Source organism: Naegleria lovaniensis (genome assembly GCF_003324165.1).
Source record: "Naegleria lovaniensis strain ATCC 30569 chromosome Unknown tig010, whole genome shotgun sequence".
Taxonomy (NCBI): domain Eukaryota; phylum Heterolobosea; class Eutetramitea; order Acrasida; family Naegleriidae; genus Naegleria; species Naegleria lovaniensis.
This window is the reverse complement of record NW_025407832.1, coordinates 260,128-282,121: the sequence shown is the minus strand read 5'-3', so window position 1 is coordinate 282,121 and position 21,994 is coordinate 260,128. Positions and strand designations below refer to the sequence as shown.

At 36.2% G+C, this 21,994-nt stretch overlaps 12 protein-coding genes across 12 annotated transcripts; 6 read left to right on the top strand and 6 right to left on the bottom strand.

Moving 5' to 3' along the window:
- Positions 1-224: 224 nt before the first annotated feature.
- On the bottom strand, positions 225-3,368 carry C9374_000527 (uncharacterized protein; the record flags this gene model as incomplete). Its single annotated transcript, XM_044695001.1, has 1 exon — positions 225-3,368. The coding sequence occupies one exon, from the start codon at positions 3,366-3,368 to the stop codon at positions 225-227; it is 3,144 nt and encodes a 1,047-aa protein (XP_044552355.1).
- Positions 3,369-3,990: 622 nt separating this feature from the next.
- Positions 3,991-5,537, top strand: C9374_000526 (uncharacterized protein; the record flags this gene model as incomplete). The annotated part of the gene is made up of 2 exons (XM_044694990.1): positions 3,991-4,884; positions 4,971-5,537. 2 exons carry the CDS (start codon positions 3,991-3,993, stop codon positions 5,535-5,537), a joined length of 1,461 nt encoding a protein of 486 aa, XP_044552354.1.
- A 92-nt stretch (positions 5,538-5,629) lies between these two features.
- On the top strand, positions 5,630-8,293 carry C9374_000525 (uncharacterized protein; the record flags this gene model as incomplete). The annotated part of the gene is made up of 2 exons (XM_044694979.1): positions 5,630-7,065; positions 7,120-8,293. 2 exons carry the CDS (start codon positions 5,630-5,632, stop codon positions 8,291-8,293), a joined length of 2,610 nt encoding a protein of 869 aa, XP_044552353.1.
- A 520-nt stretch (positions 8,294-8,813) lies between these two features.
- C9374_000524 (uncharacterized protein) lies at positions 8,814-9,776 on the top strand (the record flags this gene model as incomplete). The annotated part of the gene is made up of 2 exons (XM_044694968.1): positions 8,814-9,021; positions 9,067-9,776. The coding sequence occupies 2 exons, from the start codon at positions 8,814-8,816 to the stop codon at positions 9,774-9,776; spliced, it is 918 nt and encodes a 305-aa protein (XP_044552352.1).
- Positions 9,777-9,848: 72 nt separating this feature from the next.
- On the bottom strand, positions 9,849-12,047 carry C9374_000523 (uncharacterized protein; the record flags this gene model as incomplete). Its single annotated transcript, XM_044694957.1, has 5 exons — positions 9,849-9,926; positions 10,019-10,366; positions 10,411-10,583; positions 10,639-10,885; positions 10,968-12,047. 5 exons carry the CDS (start codon positions 12,045-12,047, stop codon positions 9,849-9,851), a joined length of 1,926 nt encoding a protein of 641 aa, XP_044552351.1.
- A 65-nt stretch (positions 12,048-12,112) lies between these two features.
- On the bottom strand, positions 12,113-13,903 carry C9374_000522 (uncharacterized protein; the record flags this gene model as incomplete). Its single annotated transcript, XM_044694946.1, has 2 exons — positions 12,113-13,777; positions 13,862-13,903. 2 exons carry the CDS (start codon positions 13,901-13,903, stop codon positions 12,113-12,115), a joined length of 1,707 nt encoding a protein of 568 aa, XP_044552350.1.
- A 359-nt stretch (positions 13,904-14,262) lies between these two features.
- On the top strand, positions 14,263-15,384 carry C9374_000521 (uncharacterized protein; the record flags this gene model as incomplete). The annotated part of the gene is made up of 1 exon (XM_044694935.1): positions 14,263-15,384. The coding sequence occupies one exon, from the start codon at positions 14,263-14,265 to the stop codon at positions 15,382-15,384; it is 1,122 nt and encodes a 373-aa protein (XP_044552349.1).
- A 63-nt stretch (positions 15,385-15,447) lies between these two features.
- C9374_000520 (uncharacterized protein) lies at positions 15,448-16,362 on the bottom strand (the record flags this gene model as incomplete). The annotated part of the gene is made up of 1 exon (XM_044694924.1): positions 15,448-16,362. One exon carries the CDS (start codon positions 16,360-16,362, stop codon positions 15,448-15,450), a length of 915 nt encoding a protein of 304 aa, XP_044552348.1.
- A 567-nt stretch (positions 16,363-16,929) lies between these two features.
- Positions 16,930-18,067, top strand: C9374_000519 (uncharacterized protein; the record flags this gene model as incomplete). The annotated part of the gene is made up of 3 exons (XM_044694912.1): positions 16,930-17,765; positions 17,828-17,967; positions 18,024-18,067. 3 exons carry the CDS (start codon positions 16,930-16,932, stop codon positions 18,065-18,067), a joined length of 1,020 nt encoding a protein of 339 aa, XP_044552347.1.
- Positions 18,068-18,138: 71 nt separating this feature from the next.
- On the top strand, positions 18,139-19,086 carry C9374_000518 (uncharacterized protein; the record flags this gene model as incomplete). Its single annotated transcript, XM_044694901.1, has 2 exons — positions 18,139-18,838; positions 18,899-19,086. The coding sequence occupies 2 exons, from the start codon at positions 18,139-18,141 to the stop codon at positions 19,084-19,086; spliced, it is 888 nt and encodes a 295-aa protein (XP_044552346.1).
- A 69-nt stretch (positions 19,087-19,155) lies between these two features.
- On the bottom strand, positions 19,156-20,080 carry C9374_000517 (uncharacterized protein; the record flags this gene model as incomplete). Its single annotated transcript, XM_044694890.1, has 2 exons — positions 19,156-19,706; positions 19,900-20,080. The coding sequence occupies 2 exons, from the start codon at positions 20,078-20,080 to the stop codon at positions 19,156-19,158; spliced, it is 732 nt and encodes a 243-aa protein (XP_044552345.1).
- Positions 20,081-20,467: 387 nt separating this feature from the next.
- Positions 20,468-21,773, bottom strand: C9374_000516 (uncharacterized protein; the record flags this gene model as incomplete). Its single annotated transcript, XM_044694879.1, has 2 exons — positions 20,468-21,198; positions 21,536-21,773. 2 exons carry the CDS (start codon positions 21,771-21,773, stop codon positions 20,468-20,470), a joined length of 969 nt encoding a protein of 322 aa, XP_044552344.1.
- Between the last annotated feature and the right edge of the window lie 221 nt (positions 21,774-21,994).

Sequence of the window (21,994 nt, the reverse complement as noted above, 5' to 3'; positions counted from 1 at the left end):
TCAAAACACATAAAGATGCCATTTATACTATCTCTTGAAGGTTTTTTTTTATAAGCTTCCTTCTCCATTTGGTCAAGCGTAATCCTTGCAAATACATGAAACTTCAACCATCTCCTAATTATTACTGTCCATTCAATCTGTTTAAATTGTCATAATATTGCTGGGCTCTACTAACTGAGTAACAAACTGCAATTAGTTTTCACACTCAACACCTAAAACAGGCTCTAGTGGTTTTCATATTCAACACCAAAAGCAGGCTCGAGTGGTTGAGCTCTCAATGCTCTCTTGAGTGGATCGGGATAGTCTTGTGAGAGGTTATAAATTTCAACAGTTTCAACATCTCCAAAGCATGCCTTAATATGGCGGATATTGGCCTTGAGAACTTCAAATTCATTGAAAGGCATTTCAGTGCTCAAAGCCTTGATGCCATCCTTCTTGTATTGATCTCTCTTAGCAGCAATGAAAAGCATTGGCTTGAATTTCATATAATCTTTCATTTCTGTTGAGATGCGTTTCATCAAGACTTGTTCTTCCTTATCGTTTTCATCGCAAAAGGATTCCTTATATTTCGAGAGAAGCTCCAAACACTTGAGTTGCCAATCCAAATACTTATCAGCAACATAGACATATGCCTTAAGTGGTCTCTTCTTATTCTTGGACTCCTTTTGGAAGGATTTACGAAATGAGTGGAGTGTACTTCTGAGATATTCATCAATAGCCAAAAGAGATTGGTCAGCTTCTGGGGCTACGGGCCATTTGGCATTAACAATGGATCCTTCTTTCTTGAGGAATTCTCTCCATATATGTTCAGTAATATGTGGAAGAACAGGAGAAAGAATAATCGATTGTGTTTCGATAAACTTCAAAACAAGCTTCTTGTGCAACTTTTCAGAGTCTCTTTTCATAAATTCAATATACTTTGAAAGAGAGTCTTGCATGTCAACCCAAGCAGATTTGAAAACTTCCTTGTAAATCATGTCATTGTAGAACTTCTTGGATTGTTCAACACAAAAATTAATTCTGGCGTCGAAAATCTTATCAGTGAACAAATATTCAGAGTCGTCTTCTCTCATAGGTCCTTCAAGAGTTTCCTTTATCCATTCCACGAATGCATTAAGCTTAAGAACTGCACTGTTAGCATTGTTTTGTTCAAAATTGGCGTCAGCATGAGTGTCACCACTATCACATAGGACCAATCTAGTGGCATCAGCACCATACATATCAATAACGCTTTGCAAAGTTAAAAAGTTATATGAGCGCGTGCTCATCTTTGGAAGCTTGACATTACCACTAGCGAAAATAGATCCTGGCATTTGGTCTGAGAAAATAGCAGCATGGTTATAAAGGAACATGGTCAAGTGGTTCTTGATCAAGTCTCTACCGCTGACATGCACATCAACGGGATACCAGTACTGGAATTCGTTTCTCAAAGCATTCAGGGCCTCTTGACTGATACCATTGGTCGCAGATGGTTTCTTTCCATGGAAAATGTAGCTCCAGATTTCGTCGGTCATTTGTGAAGGCGTAATTCCGAGTGGACTTTCACCAGATCCGTCCAAAACACCACCTTGTAAGAGATGTGCAACAGTATGGAAAGCCATGTAAATAGTCGAGTCGCTCAAAGGTTCAATCAAGAATTGTTCATCCCATGGAAGTTTTGTACCCATACCATACGATCGCGAGAAACCCCATTCTTTCAACCAATCAACGGTCGATTCAAGCTCATTAAGAGTAGCAGGATTGTAAACGTGGAGCTTTGTTTGGAGATGATCCGTCACAATCTTCTTCCAATCATCATCCCCATATTTCAAATACCATTGCTCAATCAATCTTACAACACATCGATCTCCAGATCTACTGATGACTTCATTGTCTGGTTCTGCATATGGAATTGCTATTCCTTGGCCGATCAACGTTTGTCGAATCTTATCATTAACCTCTCTCACAGTCTTACCATTAAACTCGCCTTCAATGATAAAAACTCCTTCGTTCAATCCATTAGTTTCATCCTCAGCTTGTTTCAAGGCAATCCTGTCATTTTGAGATTTTACCTTGTATTTTTCACATAGAGCTTGTGCGCACAAAGTTCCATATTCTGGTATGTCAATAATTGGAATTGGATCAAAAAGATATTCATCCTTGATACCATACTTGGATCTAAGTTTAGGCGTATTCTTCAAATCTTGAAGTGCAGCATAATCAGCTGGAGCATCAGAAGGAACGCTGGCGAGAACACCAGTTGTCTTTCTTGCTGAAATAGACATCATTGGCAAAACATAAATTGTCCTGAGCGGTGACAATGGAGCTTGAATAGCTGCTCCCATCAAATCTGCACCCAAAAATTTGGCATGTTGAACAACTTTTCCGAGCTTAGGACTCAATGCTTGCCAAGCAAGATTTCGGGCAGCTCTTAAAGTACAAACAATAATTTCACCATTATTTGTTTCAAAAGCTCCATACTCAATATCAGGCAAAAGCCAACAGTTTGTTTGACCAAACATGGTTTCTGGACGGAGAGTGGCAGCTCCCAAATAAACTTTTCTGTCTTCCAAATGCTTTAAAACTGCAGGGTATGGTTTCTGCAAGAACAATTTGACTATGGTAAATTCTTGTGGTTTTGCTCCCTCACCCACAGCTCTATCATGATCAGAACATGGCTGGTTATCTTTTGGAGAGAAGATGCTGTATCGCTTACCAAAGCAAATTCTATCTTGTTCTTTCAAACGATTGAATTGCCAACGAATGAATGAATCATAATATGGGTTCACATCTGTTGTAATGAAACTTCGCCTAAAGTCACACATAACACCAAACTTTTGAAGATCCTTCTTTGCAAGAGGTGGGAAATATTCCAACCAATATTTAGCATTAGAAAATTTTGCAATTTCTTCATCTGGCAAACCATTCTTTCTCATAATATTCCATTGATATTCACCTGTCTTTACTTCAGCATTTTCGTCTACAACTTGTTCTTCTTTATCCGTGTTGGTGACTTGTTTTTCTGGGAATTGTGGAGGATTTCCAAAGTCTTCGATTTCTCTCTTCAATTTATCTGCACAGGCTGTGATTGGCGTTCCAGTACAGTGGAATCCGAATGGAAACAAGACATTCTTTCCCAACAATCTTTGAAAACGAGCTTGGAATTCAGCCTTGGTCAAAGAGAAGGCATGTCCCAAGTCAAGCCTACCATTCATGTATGGAAATGGAAATGTAACGAAAAACTTTTCCTTGTGATCCAAATCAAGAGCGTTGACCTCGGTAACATGATTATCCTCCCAGAATTTTTGGATTTGTTGTTCGATATCAAGGAGGAAATCTCTTTTAGCGTACCTTTGGCTTCTTGGATTGTGAAGAGAAATTCCTGGCATTTGTCTTGTTTTTTTCGGTTGAAATGCAGATTGAGTGTTCCTGCGAATTTGCAGCGTATCTGTTATTCAATTCCAGTGAGTGATGAAAACAGCAAAAATTTCAGACTTTTCAACTAATCATCAATTCAATTACCGATTTTGTTGTAGAGTTTCTTTTGAATCTTCGCATATCAATAATTTTCAAAGTCATTGGATGATAGTAGTGGCTTGCATTATTACAATTTCAGTATTGTTAATAATACATTGAATTATTCTTCAAAGCCATCTCTGTATTTTTTTAATTTATTTTTCGGAATTGCACAATAGACGGATCTGATTTCAGTTAATAATTATTACCCCTGTGGTAATTCAAATATATTGACTAGGTAAACGGAAGCATGAGCTAACAAAAGGAAAGTCTGGAATCTCTAACCACCTCAAACCACATCCATCATCGCTGGTTAAATCAAATTTGGTTTTCGTTATTTTTGTTTGGTTTGTCATCTCTCACAAATATTTCTCACATAAAAAACAAACAGAAGGTCGAACATCTGCATTCTCATAACAGTGTTACACTCAGCGTTGAAACTCAAGTTCAACACACTACAGACAACAACATTCACACCGTTTTCACTCCTTCACAATGAACAGTGAATTCTTCAAAAGCATTTCGGACATACTTTCGTATCATGCAGGATATCACCGTTCGCCCAGTAGCAACCACCACAACAATCACGTGTTTGCCGATTCGTCATCATGGCTCTCATCAGTTCTGAATAACCTGTTCCTTTACAATACTAGTAGCAACAATAATGTGACCCATTCCAACTCTTACGTATTAGAACCAGCCATTGTGAGTGGAATTAACATTAGTTTGAGCATTTTGTACATTCTCACATTTCTAGGAGTCATGCTCTTTGTCGTTATTTTCACATCGTTACGGCCTGTGAGAAAGCAAATGAAGAGAAATCAACACAAAATGATCATGCTTGTTTTTTTATTGTGCATTTTGCAATGTTGTGGATTAATAGCACGTTTGTGTTACGATTCTTTTAATTTGAATATGGTATTACGATTGGATCATTACGTACAAACACATTATGGAAATAATTCGGAAATTCTAAATCAATTTCAAGTCATTTATTCCTACAATAATTCCATCGTCTCATTGGAACAAGCAGGAATTGAATTTTCAAATTTTATTGCTATGAGTTTCTTTGGAAGTGCAGAAGTGGTGTTTGTCTTGTTGAATTTAGTGGTCATGATGGTAGTCATGTGTTTTGTGGATAATGTTTTCTTGACCACAGTGAGAATTTCAAGTGGAATGGTTCATTCGAAAACCATACGACGAGTGACTACTCTCGTGAATGTCATTACTCTTGTATCTTCACTGACATTGGTTGTTTTGATTATGGCTGCATTTTTCTTTGTCTTTTTCCACAAATTGCAATGGATTGCAGATTATCAAACGTATTTCTTTATTGCAGGTTATGTGGTGTTTGTGCTTCAGATTATTCTACAAGTTGTTGTATCAAATGTAAGTTACTCGACTTGTGATGAACTTGGTTTGAAACGACGACGTATATTATTGGAAATTACTTCAACTCTTTGAATATATTCAAGGCGACAGCTGCCAGTTTATTAAGGACCATCTCAAAATTAACACAATCAGAAAATAAGGAAAAATCAAGACGACCCATTATTAAGGTCATGATTCTCCAAGCATGTCTTGTTTGTTGTGCATTGCTTCAAATTGTTGCAGTGGGTTGCGCTATTGGTCTGTACGATTGGATTTATTTGACTCTCTTCTATGCATTTGTCAATTCCTTAGGAATATTACTATTTGCTTGTGTGTCGATTGCCTTGTACCATCCCATCTTTACAGATACAGCCAAAGTATTTAGTGAATTGAATCATAAGAATATGCCTTCCACCACACCAAATGTACTCACAAATGATGACATTACAGTCAATAGTGAGACCAGTGGATCTTCATCCATGCGTAGAAATTCCAAGTTGAAGACAAATCAAACAAGGAATGGTAGAAGCAATAGTTCTACCAACAACAACAATACCCATAACAAACAAGAAGTTGTGCCAACATCTTCGTCATTGGCAACATCCCCTCAAACACCTGGTGTTTCTTCAATGGGAAATGAAGACATTTCGGTGGATGTTATCAGTGTTTAAAGGAATCAATCATGATTCCAATTAGCACAGTGGTAGTCGTTCCCCAAAAACTCGAAATGGGTGATACTCCCAACAAAACCACATGATTAAAAATGCTTCAAAACACATCAACAACACATTCCGAGAGTGAAAGAAAATTCGTTGGCAAACTGATCAGCTCCCAACAACAATCCCAGCAATATGCTGATGAGAATTTAAAGAGCAAAGCCCGATCACTCATTCCTGTGGATCGCATTCATCAAAATGCGCAAGAAAAATTTAAGTTTGCAAAGGAGCGAGATCCGAACTCTAAGCCCCTTTTAGAGCGAATGATCATTCAAGAATTATTAAATTGGTTTAAAGGAGAGTTTTTCAAGTGGGTAAATAACCCTCCATGTGATTATTGCCAATCGACACGAACGCAGCTTACAGGAGGTACAGTTCCGAATTTTGAGGAGTCAGCCAATTTGGCTGGAATGGTTGAACTATATTCATGCCAGGATTGTAACAAGATGACTCGTTTTCCGAGATATAATTATGTTGGAAAATTATTGGAAACAAGAAGAGGAAGATGTGGTGAATGGGCTCAATGTTTCACTTTGTGTGCAAGGGCTCTTGGCTATGATTCACGTTTTGTGTTAGATTGGACTGATCACGTGTGGACTGAAGTATTTTTGGATGGTTCTTGGGTCCATTGCGACAGTTGTGAAGGTGTTTTAGATTCTCCACTCATGTACGAATCTGGATGGCAGAAGAAATTATCCTATGTAATTGCATTCTCGGTGGAAGAAGTTGTTGATGTAACGAAACGTTACACTCAACACTTTTATGACAATGAATTTCAAAAAAGGAGAAGGGATGTTGGAATCAGTGAAGAATTTCTTTTAGAGACATTACGAAGTCTGAATAGCCAACTTCAAATATATTTACCTCCATACAGAGCTACTTTTATTAAGAAAAAACAGGAAAAAGAAATGGAAGAATTAGAAAACAAACAAAAGCAAAGCATTAGTGAAGATGATCTAAAAGATGAAGAAAAAAGAGGAAGAATCTCTGGTTCTCAGGAATGGAGAGAGGCAAGAGGAGAATCTGGAAAGCAGTGTGAGCCTGGAGCTAGCTGTTCTGTACCCCAATTCGCAATGGACAAGTCAATAACTGAAACGCTAGAGTCGTTTTCTCATGTCCAAGATATTATCACGAGCAAGAGAAACTCCATTATTTGTTTAGGATCGAGTAAGATTGTCAATGACAACATTGTCTTAACTGAAGACAAAACTGATCAAGTTGGCATGGCCGTACTGAACGAAGAGTTCGCATTGAACGAAGATGTGTTGATATCATTCAAGTTTTTAGTTAGAAAAGCTTCAGGTACAGGCGCTGACGGATTTGCATTTTTGTTGCATTCAAATCCACAAAACAATTTGGGTATGGGCGGATCAGGCCTGGGTTATGAAGGCATTCCAAACTCTATTGCCATAGAGTTTGATACATATCAAACAGTTGATAGAACGAGAGATCCAAATTCAAATCATATTTCTATTCAAACTAGGTTTGTTTTCTATTTTCATATATTTTGGTTTATTCCTTACAAACTATGACAAAGATATAATCAACCAAATTCAGCTAACCATGACTATTCATTATGCTGTCCAAGCCATCTCCCTATTACGATTGGTGATGGCTTACCTCACACATGTAAAATATTAATTCAAAACAATAAGCTTACTGTAATCTTGGATGACAAGTATTTGTTCCTTAAGGATTTTGTCATTGATTTTCAGCGAATATTAGGCAATGGCGGAAAATTCAAAATCGCTTTCACAGGCGCAACTGGAGGTCTTTCAGAAGAGCACACTATTTTAAGTTGGACTGTTTCATACAAGACACCAAAATCCAACAATGAACATTCAGGCAAAAGGTCTCTATCACTGGATAGTTATATTCTCTTTGAACAGGGTAATGTTTCAGGAATTGAGAAGAAATTCAGAGAGTTTTGTGCACTTGAGTCTAGTACAAGCATTTCAGAACAACAAATTCAAAATTTGCTGAACCTTTCATCGTGGAAGATGGTTGATTGTAGCTTGGCTATATCAATAATCAAGCAATGGAAATTTGATCATCTGTTTCCCGTGATAGACTTGTTAAGATTGGCTGTCATCAACAACAAAGCAGTAGCTCAAACATTTAGCAAGTTGTTTATTCAGAATCAAAAGGATCATTTACTTCTAAGTATTTTCGATAGGCTAAAGGTTGCAAACGAGACAAATAGCTATTCATACTGCCTTTTGACTCTTCGACTCTTGAACAACATGTTTACGGAGAAACTAAGCAGGGTTTATGTGAACAAATTCTCAGAAACCATATTGGAACAGCTTTGTGAAAACAAACTCTTCTCTGCGCATTCGAACAAAGCCTCTGTAAGGAATGTTTGGATCACCACCTTCTTTAATTTGTCTCTACTTTTTACAAAAGAGCTTCCATCCGAAGAAATGACGTTGAGACTGTTCAATATTGTATATGAGTTTTTAGAAAAGGAATGTACATTGAGAGAAGATATAGACGAATCTTGTTGTGTGATGGCTTTGAAAGCATTCATGGTACTTTTGAAAATTGGTTCAACAGATTCTCTCAAAGAAGAGAGTATGCTTCATGGTTTGGCTTTGAGCATGAATCTTGCTCAACTTCTTACCCAACAACTAGCCACAAAATTTAGTGACACTCAAACGCATGCCCAACTCCATGATTTTATCCACACTTTAATGCAGCACTTGGAGTAGTTTGAAACAAATTCTTGGTGTTTAAAGTTCGTGCATGTTTCTGCAAGAAAATTTTTTTTCCCGCTCTCGGCTTACGCAAATCTTTAAAAAAAAACGTGTGAGAGATTTGTCAGCAGCAATCACCTCAAGACCATCAGCAACTTTATTTTTTTATCTCTCATCCACAAACAAAATACCAACCTCTTTATTTATTAATGCAACAAACGATAACAACACGCACTACTTGGCAATGATGAACGATATTGGTCCCGTAAAGGTTCAGCCCATGCTGGACAAAATTTCTACCCTCATCATCACACAAACAATATTAACGCCATCCGTAAATAATGGAATGCTTGAGTCTGACCCGTATCTGAGGAAAACCCTTGTACAGCTTCCTCAAGAAAAGTGGTCCTTATCTAAAATGGATATAAATACAACAAAATTTGCCCTTGAAAGCATTGGTGTGGTGGATTGCTTTGAAGGAGTAATAAGGTACAACAAAACAAACATCAATAGCGTGATAACACCCAAAAAATTTATGGATATTTTAAAAGTAACAGGAGAGCCGCTACCCTATAGAGTTCTGTATATTGATAATGATATCAACAATATCAAAAGCGCAAAAGAGATCGGAATCTTGACATGTCATGTGGTGCAAGGCTCAAACGGTGTTCCTCTCCCAAACACCGTAGATTTCCAAATAGACACAATCTATCATGTACAGACCGACCTTAAGGAATTGAAAAGTAAGTCATTATCGTTTTTATTGATTTTTGATAACTATCATGAAGATTTTAAGCGACAAGGAGACACTGACGAAGAACGAGGCAGTCCTTTAGCTATCAGAAATGATATCGTTAATACCAAATCAAAACTTATATCAAACAGTAGTACTAATCTTGACAAACGACACATGGTTTCCTCGACGCTCTTGCAAGAAGATCTTCCTTTTAAACCCAATCCCATCCAAAGGCCCTCTCCCATCGTTAATAAGGCATCCCCAACTCCTGAAGTTGTGGAAATTCCAAGTTCAATACCAGTAGACAAAAAAACGCCCTTAGAGAAAATTAAATTAAACTCCATTGATCCCTCTTCGTCAAGCAACTTTAATAACACAAATATAGGAGTGAGAAACAGTATGGCATCAGAAAGTTCTTCGAGCAATACGCCAAAGAAAAAGAAGAAAAGGAAAAAGAAGGAAAAAGAACCTAAAGTCTCTGATGGGGCAGGAGACGATAGCGGATCAGAAAAAAAGAGAGTGAAACAACTACCACCTCTGCAAACAACGCCAAATGGTCTTAACCATGTTATTGACGACATCACGTTCCCAAAACAAAAACAAACTGAAATTTCCAATACCAGCGAACTTTTGAAAGATTTAAACTTGGATGAAGCACATGGAAAGAAGAAGCTAAACCCTTTACCTTTTAGGAGGCCAGATGATGATCCTTTCTCCATTCAAAATAATTCCAAGAAAGCTTATTCAGAATTAATGTTTTAGAGCTTACTTGCACGAGAATTTCGTTGTCCAACGCTTGGTATCGGTGATATTGGCTTAAATGAATAAACTTCTTTAAGCAGAACATTTGGAGTATTGAAAAGGTGATCCAATTCTTGTCTCAAGTCTTTGAATGACCTCGTAGTCAGACATCTTTTGAGTGTGTCAAAAAGAGGTTTCAGTTGATCCATTGGGATTGAGAAATTAATGCTTGGTAAGAGTAAAGGCTGAACTTGGCCAGAAACCTGATCTGTTAATTTGTACTTGATATTGCTCGTGACAAGACCAATCAAGGAACCGTTCTTATTGAAAACGCCACCACCACTATTACCATCATGAACGAGAGCCGTTGTACAAATCATGGCTTTCTTGCTGCCAAGAGTTACAACTTTAGAAACTATCCCTTTTGTAATGGTACACTGTTTGACAGAGCGAGAAGTATTGATTGGTTGCATTAATGGATAACCCACTACAAATACCTCGTCTCCTTCCATTACATTTTCTTCTAGCTTTATGAATCCAGTTTCATCAAAATTAGAATGAATCCAATGACTCGCACATGTGTCATGAATTTTAAGAAGAGCCACATCCAGCTATCACAAAGTTGAGAAATAACTGCCATGGAATTAGTACTTACTGGACCAGTATTACAAAATAACACCAACTCTGCCTTGTGAAATTGATGGTTTTTCTCATTGTCTCGTAAATCAACATCTAATTGTACAACAATTGAAAAATGCTCTGGGAGATAACAAGCATCGCCTTTCTGCTGCATGTACGGAGCCATCACATGCGAATTGGTTAAAATATCTATTATTCATGGAGCCATACGTTTAACAACAAAAAAACCGTCAATCACACTTACAACCATTTTGTGAAATTAAAATTCCACTTGCCCAAGTATTGTTAATCAATATCAGTACAATATTATTTCTCACAGTATGATAAACATTAGATGTTTCTTGATTCTCTGTGGCCAATAAATTAGTATTCATTGTCGATTTCTTGCCTCCAATAAATTTTTCAACAAAAAGATTTAAAAATGGTTCAATAGAAATTATGATATTCAAACCAGTACTAGAAGCAAGTGATCTTATTGGAAGCGTACAAAACTATGATGAAACCAATAATTCAAAAAGTAATTTCATAATACAATCGTGAGATAATTATTGAATTTCTCAAATTAATACTCACACCAATGCATTTGGTTTGTGAGAGCACTTTAGAAAACACTGGAGCTCCCTCACAACCTGGATGTATTTGACAATCTGTTAAAATTGCCAAATTTTGCTTATTAGACGAATTATTAATCTTATTGCTGATAATTCCTTTCGATAAATGATTACTGAGAGAATGAGGAGAAAGCAATCCAAATGGAGACGACACCACATATAACTCTTCACCTTGATTTAAAAAATTAGCAAAATTAGAATTTCTGTGTGGAAGGTCAACAGAATATTTCTTTACAACCTCTCCGTTTGAAATTTTGAAAATTGCTATCGTAGAAGGAGAAACTTTTAAAAAACTGTTTGAAATAAAGTCAGAGGGCATGGATTTGTCATCAAAATGTGAGTGTGGTTCGGCAAAGAAGGAATGCGAAGCTTGTACAATTTTGTTGTTACTCTTAACCAATGGATGTCCCCAATACCATCCATGCAACTGAGATGTCATTTGATAAATATATTTGTCCGTCACCGTGTGAGAATATAACCCACAAAATTGAATATCTACTTTTGTGAAGGTGTGGCTTGATGTTTGTTGATGATTAATTATATTTTTTGTTTTTCCAAATCTTTTTACATGAGATGGTAAAATCTCACTAAAGATCATTTCTCCGTTTGGCAAAGTTAAAGTTATTTTGCATTTCAAATTTGGGTTTTGAAAAGATATATTATTTACATCCTCTTCGATTTGTTGTTGTGGTTGGTTGGATGATGACTGTTTTGTTCTTTGAACGAACGGAACAATGATAGTACCACTTGTAATTAAGTAGCATGATGAATCATTTTCGCTTGACACAATAAATCCACTTGAGGAGCAGCTCAAATCATCACCCGTTCCAGTCATATCATTTAAAAAGAATGGCAATTGAAATTCATTGGCTTGTAATGTGTTTTGTCCTGTAACGGTTACCATCACGGAATCTCCGAAAAGTTTTGTGTGCGATCGGCTTGTGGTGTTATCGGGAAGGGTTCCAGTATCATGGTGCAGTAATGATTCCGAGACTGGATGCCCTTGATTGAATGTACCGAAAGAAAAGACTCCTCCTTGCATTTTTTTTGATGACAAATCCTGCTTGTGAGCACACATGTTTTCAATGAGACATGAGAGCAAAATGTTTATTGAGATGATGATTGTTGTTGTCTTTGTTGGATATTCTTAACAATCTTTTCATAAATGGATTTAGAATAAACAACAGCTCTTCTGACAAGCTCAGATCTAATTCTTGCTGTTTCAATAGTTGAACCACTGAGCATGTCTCCGTTTTCAATGAGTCTTCTGGACAGATATGGCATGACATCATGGACCTTTCCAAATGGCACATATTTTCCAACATTGTAACCATGATATGCCAAAGCAAATGACAAATTGTCACCCATGCCATAGAGTTGAGCAAAAATAACTCTTGGATCATTCTTTTTGAATCCATACACCTCATTCATAATCCTACTGGTCATACCAAGTGTGTCTTGGTTATGAGAGGCAACAACAATACCAATATTTCCATGCTTATACATGCTGTCGAGACAAAATTCTACTCCTTTAACATAATTAACATGGGTTTCCAAAAGAGTTTGTTGGAAAGGATACGGCAGCTTCAATTCGTTAGCTCTTAAAGTTTCAGACTTCATATAAGCACCACGAACGAGCTTGGCTCCGTGATGAGCTCCGTGATTTGTCAAAAAGTGGTAATCAAATTGCAACCTATGGAAGGAGTCTTTCAAGTACAATTGATATGTGTTGTAGACTACCGGCGTATTTCTTCCAGCCATATATTCCTTAGAATTATATTTTACGCTCATCATGATGTAAAGTTGATCGATAGCTGCTTGGTAATAAGTTTGCTCTGCATCAATTAATAAACTCATTCCATTCTTCACGCATGCATCACACAATGAAGCCAATCGTTTCACTACTCTTTCTAGTTTCAACAGTTCAACCGATGTTAATGGCTCCGGTGGCGTGTTTTCATTCATATCAAATGCAACAGTTCTAGGGTATTGCTTGACTGTATATTCTTTCATTAAATCAAACGTGTTAACATCGTTCGAAATATCTCCAAAGAAATAAATGTTGGTGTTTAACAACTTCTTTGCATGTTCTGATTGCGGAAACATTTGAATATAGCACAAAATTTTGCTCAACCTTTCCAATAGAACACAGCTTGAAATACCTGTAACTTTTACCACTCCGAACGGACACGGAGGTGCAACGGTAGGTTCAGTAGATAATGTTCTATTCTGTTGACCCATGTATTCAATCGATTCAGCAATGACACTACAAATAGAGTCTTCAACTTTTTCGTCAGTATCGACAGTAATTGCACTGCTTTCAAGGGGTTGAACTGGCCCTTCAACACTGTAGTCTAAAATGCAAAGCATTTTCTTGTTTTGTGTTAAATCATGAATTACCTTCTTTGTCTTAGGTAAAGTTTCACCACCACAAAAGTATGGAAAGTATGTATATTTCACGGCCTGGTTCACAATCATGCCTCCTTTTTCAATGATTTCAGGAGCAAAATGTTTAACGAAGGGAAATCTTGTACTTGCTAGCGCTGCATAGGTCTTTAATAATTGAAATGATGATAAAGGTTCATAATAAATCTCAACACGAGTAAAATCAATAGTGCTATTTCCGCAAGTTTTTTGAACAATATTCTTCTCTTCATTTGATGGTTCCGTTGATGAAGCAGAGGTGGAATAGTGAGCCTTTGAAATGATTCCATGATTTTTCATCATCACTATTCCAGAAGCATTTCTTCGAAAATTCAATCGGTTGCAAGCCTGCAATTATGAAATTCAGTAACAGCACATAGAGTGAACGGACCGTTGGTGATGATGAAGAAAAATTTAGATAAATTTACTCACCCTGGTACCAGCGACAGAGCGTGGACAAGCTCGGAGAAGCATTTTTTTAATTCTGAATTTTTCCAAACTGGTCACCCAACCCAAGCCATTGTGAAATTTGGTTTACAATGGATATGCTTGCTCAACAATAATTACCAATGAATCCAAGATATAATAAAGAATCGTTTTTGTTCATGAATAGCTATATAAACAAGAAGCACCATCCGGATGATGAACCAACATTTACTTCAAAAAAAATGTTCGCTCATTCAATCATTTGCAAAACCGGAGGAAACCAACCACAAAACGTTTCTCTACTCCTTCGAGCAGGGTACATTGGTGGAATACATGTACTCAAGATGAGGAGAAGGAGTTTACTTCATGATACAATAGTTTGTTGTTGTCGCCAGAATTCACTCCAAATGTTTTCTCGGAATGTCATAGGAAGAGAAGAGGATAATTCTCACTTGAAAAAACCAAAGATTACCAATCAGATGATCATTGAAAAACTCAATACTTTAATGTCTCCAGAGAAGAGAAGCAAAGCCGTTCGGAAGATACGTTCTGATAGAGAGAACAAGGAATTAATTACTGAATTGGATAACCTTGTGTTGCAAGATGACAAACCTATATTGGCTCAAGTAGATATTCTGAAAAAGGAACTCGTAGAATTTGTTTCGGAAAGCGTAAAACAAAATTCGTCAGAAATTATTGAACATTCTGCACAACCTCAATCCTATTTCTCACAACAAGAAATTACCAAAATTCGTTCCATCTATAAGAACAGTGTTTTCTTTAAGAACAGCAACGTAAAGCCAGAAAGCTACTTTTTAAACTACAATGTTCTAGTGTATAAGTCAAAGGATCAAAGCGATTTATATTATATTGGTCATCAGCTTTTGAAATATGTGTTGACAAAATATTTCAATCAACATTTAAACCTAATAGTAGAAGAAAAGCCAGAAGACAAAAGGACATCTCTTAATATTATCAATGACGAGATCACCAAAGAATTCCAAATTCAAGAACACTTAATGGAATATTTCTTGAATCAACGCCAACTCTTCTACTTATACTCTCGTCAAAATAACCTTTACGAGTTAGATCCTTTTTTGAAACAAATTGACTTTACATCTGCTGATTTTCTTGACAGAACTGCTCATGAAAGATTGTTTAAGGCGCTAATTGGAAATATTTACATGAACATTCAATCTTTTGATGTCATGATGAACCATATTTTGTACCCTTTTATTGTCAAAGAATTCATTCCCAGCTTTACAGAACTCATTCAAAACAACTTGTCTCAAATTTCAACAAAAAGACCCTTCCAGAAACAAATGAGCATTGTTGAGCAATTTGAATATTTTCACTCACGACATTACAAATCTCTTCCAACATATACTTCTGTAGCAACAGCGGGAGATGACATACAAATGGTACAAGTTTATTCAAATAACAATCAATTATTGTCTATTGGATATGGCAAAGATTACCAAACTGCAAAAGAGGATGCAGCAAGAAGAGCAATCTTACACTTTTGTTAAATAAAAAAACATTTAATAATTAAAGTAGGAATACAACTATGATTTGGAATCAAAAACAAGACTTTACAAGAAGTACATAGCCTTATTGGATGGTTGGATATTGTGGTCAATTGGAACTTCCTTAAAGCTCTTGAACTCTCTGCCCAAATTCTCATCAAACGCCAAAATGCTAGCCATATTACCACAACGATAGCAGTAATTTGGAGCTGACCAAACAGTAACTAGGTTTTGCTCAGGGAAATGATACTTGTATCCTTCTTGAACAAGTTGGTGAGCACGGCAAATCAATTCAAGATTGTTCAAATGGTTAAACTCGCTTGTGACTCTACTTCCGAACAACCAGCCAGCTCCACGAGGGGAAACAGCCCATGTTTCAATATTCTCTGGATCTGACCACATGACATCACAAAATGGACCTTCATGAGGGATTTCTTGTCTACGATCAATTGTTCTCATTTGGTCAAGTGTACGAATATCAGGAGACAAACCGCCATGTACGCACAAAATCTTTCCATCAATGATAGCAGCAACGTTGAAACAATCAAAAACTTCACAACAATATTTCCAAGCATTAGCGTTACCGTATTTACGTTGACACTCATCATAGAAACCATAGATTTGAGTAATTTGGCGAGATTCGTGATTACCACGCAACAGAGTCATTCGTTCTGGATATCTTGCTTTCAAAAGCATTAAATAGGTCAACGTCTCCAAGCTGTTGTATCCTCTATCAACAAAGTCTCCCATAAATATATATCTAGTGTCTGGTAACTCTCCACCAGTTTTGAACAACTCTAACAAATCATGAAATTGGCCGTGAATATCACCACAAACTGTAACAGGAGAAGAAACAGGTTGAACGTTAGACTCTTCAATAAGAATAGATTTCACCATGTTGCACAATTTCTTTAAATCTTGCTCAGGAAGGTAATCACACTTCTTTACCTTCTCTATCCATTGGTCCAATTCGTTAGACATTGTTTTAATATATATTTATAGAGTTCTGAATAGAGGTGATAAAGACATGAATCGGTTTGTTACGGCAGTGCAAATAATATCATCAGTAAAGAAGATAGAAGATCATCAATTATGAAATAACAAATCAACCCGAATAATAAAAACAGCGGAATACAATATCAATAAAAGTGCCAAGTCATCATGTGTGGAACAATGATGATGATAATTATCAAGTATCCATTCCGCATCGATAATAGTCGTTAGTTAATATATATATATATTATAATAATATTATAATCAGACAGATAACCAAAACGTTTCGGCGCTCATGATGGATCACAAACAAAAATAACGTACGAGAAACTTTGATGATTTTTTTAAAAAGGTGTTTTTATTATTATCCATCATGACAAATTCATTTGAACGTTGAGTTCATTGATATCCGGCCTCAACGAAATAATTATCATTCATTCATGCCAATAATCACTAATGATGAGAACTTGCCATGTTGCAACAAACGATTCTTGCGAGAATTCGCTTTGAGAATAAAAACCCAAAAAATATCATCACAATTGTGCTGGCAAGTGAATGAATTTAATTTCTCGTCATCAAAGCCTTGTTTCTTCCTCCTCTCGGCTTGGAAGCGTCATTGTTCATATTGACGGAAACGGACATTCATCTATTGAAAACAGAGAAAGTACTGAGAGAGTGAGAACCTTTTTGAGAACCAAATTACGTAGCCCATGTTACAAGTACAAAGGATCAATCGGTAAAAGACAACCGAATAGCTGCAATGTTTTTAAATATCCCAATGATGTGCTTGTTGATGAAAAGAGATCAATGATATTTGTGAGTGATTGTGGAGAATTGAACATTCAAGTATTTGACCTTCATCAAAAAGAGTTTTTATTCAACATTTCTTCGCCTGATCGGCCTCGGTTTATGTGTCTTTATTATAATTCATTGATTTTCTCATGCGAAAATAATTTGGTTTATAGATATGACTTGGAGACAAGACAGGAGGTATGGACCTCTAAAAAGGCAAACGCATACAGTGACATTCAAACAATGAACAATCCATGTGGTGTGGTTAGCGATGAAATGGATGAAAAAATTTATGTTTGCGATTGCAATCAGGGAAGAATTGTTGTTTTAAATGGAGACAATGGCATGTTTTATAGAAGCATTGATCTCAGCACAAGGTCAAAAAATCAATACGATGTGAGACCCTATGGTATTGATATTAATGTGGACTATAATTTGGTTTTCTCAAACATTGTTAATGCTAAAATTCATATAGTTACAAAAACTGGTGTTCCTATTGCAATAATTGGCTCGCCAGGTAGTAGCATTGGATTAGATTTCAATTTCCCCTCTGGTGTCTTGGTCAATAGCAAAAATGGTAATATTTTGGTGTGTGACAGGTAGGTTTGAAATAGATACCAACTTAGTGGCATATTGATTGTATTATATTCTACAATTTCAGAAACAACCATCGTGTGCAGGTATTAAGCTCTAAGGGCCAATATATCAAATGCTTTGGTTCATGTGGATATGATGTTGGTCAATTTTATGAACCTCGAGGTCTTTGTATCGATCATAGTAGCGGAGACTTGTACATTGTAGGTAAGTAAGAGAAAGCGTGTCATTTCTTTATTCATGAATTACTATCTGATCCTTAGACTATGGAAATGATAGAATACAAATCTTTGAACAGTTCACTTAGGAATACAGCTTGCATCTCCTATGTAAAGCTTGTTTCATCCAATTGAATAATAAACAATTATTTCTTAAAAAATGTTGCAACCACAGACCGACGAAAAGATGTTAAACGACTCTGATCATTCCAATGTATCCACGATCAAGGAGAAATCTCCACCCTCCCCAACACATTCTACATCTTCATCTGTAATGAGTAGCACTTCATCTATTGTTTCCGAAGAAATGTACAGTGCCGGAACGAGCCAACTGGATAAATTAAATCCATTCCGAGCTAGTCTTTCGAGTCATGATGGCCATTCCGAATTACCACCTACATTGTATTACATTCCAAATTTTATTACTGAAGAAAAGGAACAAACGATATTGAACAACATTTATGCAGCCAATTCTCAACAATGGACACGATTGAGAAATAGAAGATTACAAATGATAGGAGGCAAACCAAACGATAAGGTTATGTTTGAAGAAGGATTACCAAAATGGCTTACAGGTCAATTTTTAGGTATAAATGATTTGCATACCTATCCTGGAAATAAGACAATCAATCACGTCTTAATCAATGAATATGAAGTTGGTCAAGGAATTGATTATCACAAAGATGGACCAGTTTATTTTCCAATGGTTTTTATTATAAGCTTGGAGTCTACAGTCATGCTGAATTTTAAACTTTGTGAACGTGATGAAGATTATGTCGATCAATGTCCTTATGTGAAGCAATTCTCTGTGATTGCAGAACCTAGGTCCCTCTTAATATTTACTGATGACATTTACCATTGTAAGTTAAAAGGCTCATACCTTAATTTTTATATCATACTACCATAATTTACTACAATAGATTATATGCATGGAATCGATGAATGTGACTCTTATGAAATTACAGATGACATGTTAATTGCAAATGCTGAGCTACTCGCAAACAAAGAGTTAGCAAAAGTTGGAACCAAAATCGAGAGAAGTAAGAGACTAAGTTTAACCTGTAGATGTGTAAGAAAGACAATGAAAAAGAAATTGTTTTTCAAGTAACAATATTGTAATTGGATTGCATGAGTTTTAAAGAATTAGTTCGGAGATAATCTGTTATTAACATTTCAATTATTCATTCTTCTTTGGAGAGCAAGCACTAAAAGTTATTCCACAAGCAAACCAAATAATCAAGAAGATCACAATCAAAATAATGATCACAATCACTGCGACAATAATAATGTTTCTATACAACATATTGTTTTTCAACTTTTTGCTCTTTCTCTTATAAAGCTCAGCAGAATCCACCAAGTCACCTGTTCTGTTCACTAATAAATCAATTTTTTCTCCTCTATCCAAAACTTTGTCAATATTGTCAATCATAATGTCCTTAACTTCCTCAATTTGTCCTTTGACCTTTTGAATACGATCGTTTTGTTTTGGATTGTTGAAGAATTTTGTTTGTTGTTTAAGAACTTGTCCGAATTCTCTATTAAGTCCATTGGGTTGAATTCTCTTACTTTGATCTCCAGGATACTGTGTCAAAAATCGTACCTTGATGTCCTCTAAGAAATTGAACGGAATTCTAGATCCAAATTCCTTTCCGCTCATACAGAAGAAAATTAAACCATTCTCTCCATGAACCAAGATGTGGAAAATATATTGGTCATACAGATAGGAAGCTATTTAAATAAATATTGATGAAATGTAATGATCATATTCCGAACAATTTAAATTCCACCAAATTAGTATCACCACCAATCATATCCAACATATTCATAGTATCAGTCATAGTGTTTAATGATCATCAAATAATTGTAACAATTTCTCTCGCATCAGAAAACATCATCACGATCATCAACCACTCACACCTACCTTTCTGTGATTTATTGCTTGGAATCTTCTCCAGTATTTGTCTTGAAATTTGTTGAAAGTTTCCCTTATTCTCCGTATATTCGCATAAAATAGTGGTTCCTCTCGATACAAGTGAATAAATAATTCCAGTACCGAGTGGTCCTTCAATATCACCTCCTTCTCCTCCTGTTGAGCCGTACATTTGAGAACGTTTAAATTGTTTTTAAAAAACGAGAGAGCAAACCAATTGTGGTGAGATTTTTTTTTAAAATGACGAAAGCTCATTTTCGAACGCAATTTGCCTGGCTTGTGTCCGATGATTGCATGATTCTGCAAATATTATTAATACAGAATTTGGAATGATATAGAATACAAAGTTTAATTAACGTTGTTGTGCTCACAGGTGGGATTTGTTGTAGAGGGTGGTGGAATTTCTTGTGTGGAAAATTAGAGAGTAGCAATGAGAGAGTGGAAAATGTTCAAAACGACGCGTTTGCAAAGTTGTGGAATTCATGAAAATTTGGAATCACAACACATGACGATAACAACAGTCGTTGACCAAGAGTAAATTCACAATTTCACACTGTGCTTATCCAATTCCAAGCCCAAGTGAAGGAACGAAAATTTGAATCAATAACCATCCAACGCCCAATAATGCAATAATAACAATGAAAATAATTGCAATAATGATGAGACGTGTGGCACCTCCTGCTTTTTCAATAGCTTCTACTAGCTTTTTGTTAGTTTCATCCAATGTCTTGTTGTACTTATCGACATCTGCACTCATTTTGTCTAGCAATTGAGCTTGCTTGTCTAATTCATCAGAGATGGAGTTTGCAATTCCACCAATCTTTTGAATTTGGCCTAACAAAATATCAACTTTTTCTTCGACTTGTCTTTTGGCAGCTTCGATTTGTTCAAGACCTTCACTAATGTCAACGGTTGGAACTTCATTCTTTGCCTTTTCTAAATTATCAATTGAATCAAATTTAACATCACGTTTTGGTAAACTATCATCGTCTTCATCCATGATGCCTGTCACAAGCTTTTTGTGTTCTGCTTTCACATATTTGATATAATCTTTAAAGTTTTTAATATCAGCTTCTCTTTGCTTTCGCATTTCAATTGGCATTTGAATTTCCTTCCACATGACTTTTTTGTTCACTGCCTCTTGATGGATTTTCTCCAATTCTTTCATTTCTTTATCCATCTTTGTGACTGCCTTGTTGATGTCATTGTTGAGACGAGGATCATTACCGCTACTCTTTCTCTTTTGTTGAATGAGTGATTCAGTTTGATCAATGGCTTGTTTCACCATGACTATAGAGTGGTTCATGATTGGTTATTGTGTGTGTGTGATCATGATGAAACATGATGTTTGTTTGGCAATGATGTCCATCAACAAAACAACAACAAGTTGGAGAGCACACAATTTGAAGATTTGTGAAGAGATGATGATATTGCAAAATCATGAGTATTACACGCAAGGAATTCGAATTTCAAAAGAGTCATCATTGAAATGTTTTTCAACCATACATTCCGTTAGGTATCAAAAAATACAAATTTCCATTTTAGGATCATGTTATCACACAGTCATCATCATCAAATAAAATTAATAAGTTATTGCTGTTGAATTTGATATGACTCTACAACATACCCTTTTGTCTTTCAAATTTATCCAACTTTTTCAACTTCTTTTGAAACTCTTGCATTTCAATTTGTCGTTGTTTATCCATTCCATCACCTACAATCTCTCCGCAATCAATTCTAATTTGATACAATCTTCGAAACAAGTCAGCCATACCAGGGGAACATCTCAACAAATCAATTGAGTTCACTGTTGAAGCGTAGCCATCGGCTGAACCTAGTTCTGCGTTGTCTCCTTCTGCGCCCATTGATGAATAGTTGTATGAAGAGAGAAGAGATGCTTTTTCTATTTTTTTACCTGTTGTTGTGGGTGACTGTGGTGTGTTCATTTGGGCTTCAAAATTTTTTAACGTTGCGTTTTGAGTGAGGTTGACAGGTGGCAGGTACACAGTTCGGTTGGAAACTGCTGTTCGGAGAAGGTTCTTGTTCTCTGGATAATAATTATTCAATTAGAATTTGTATGGGAGAA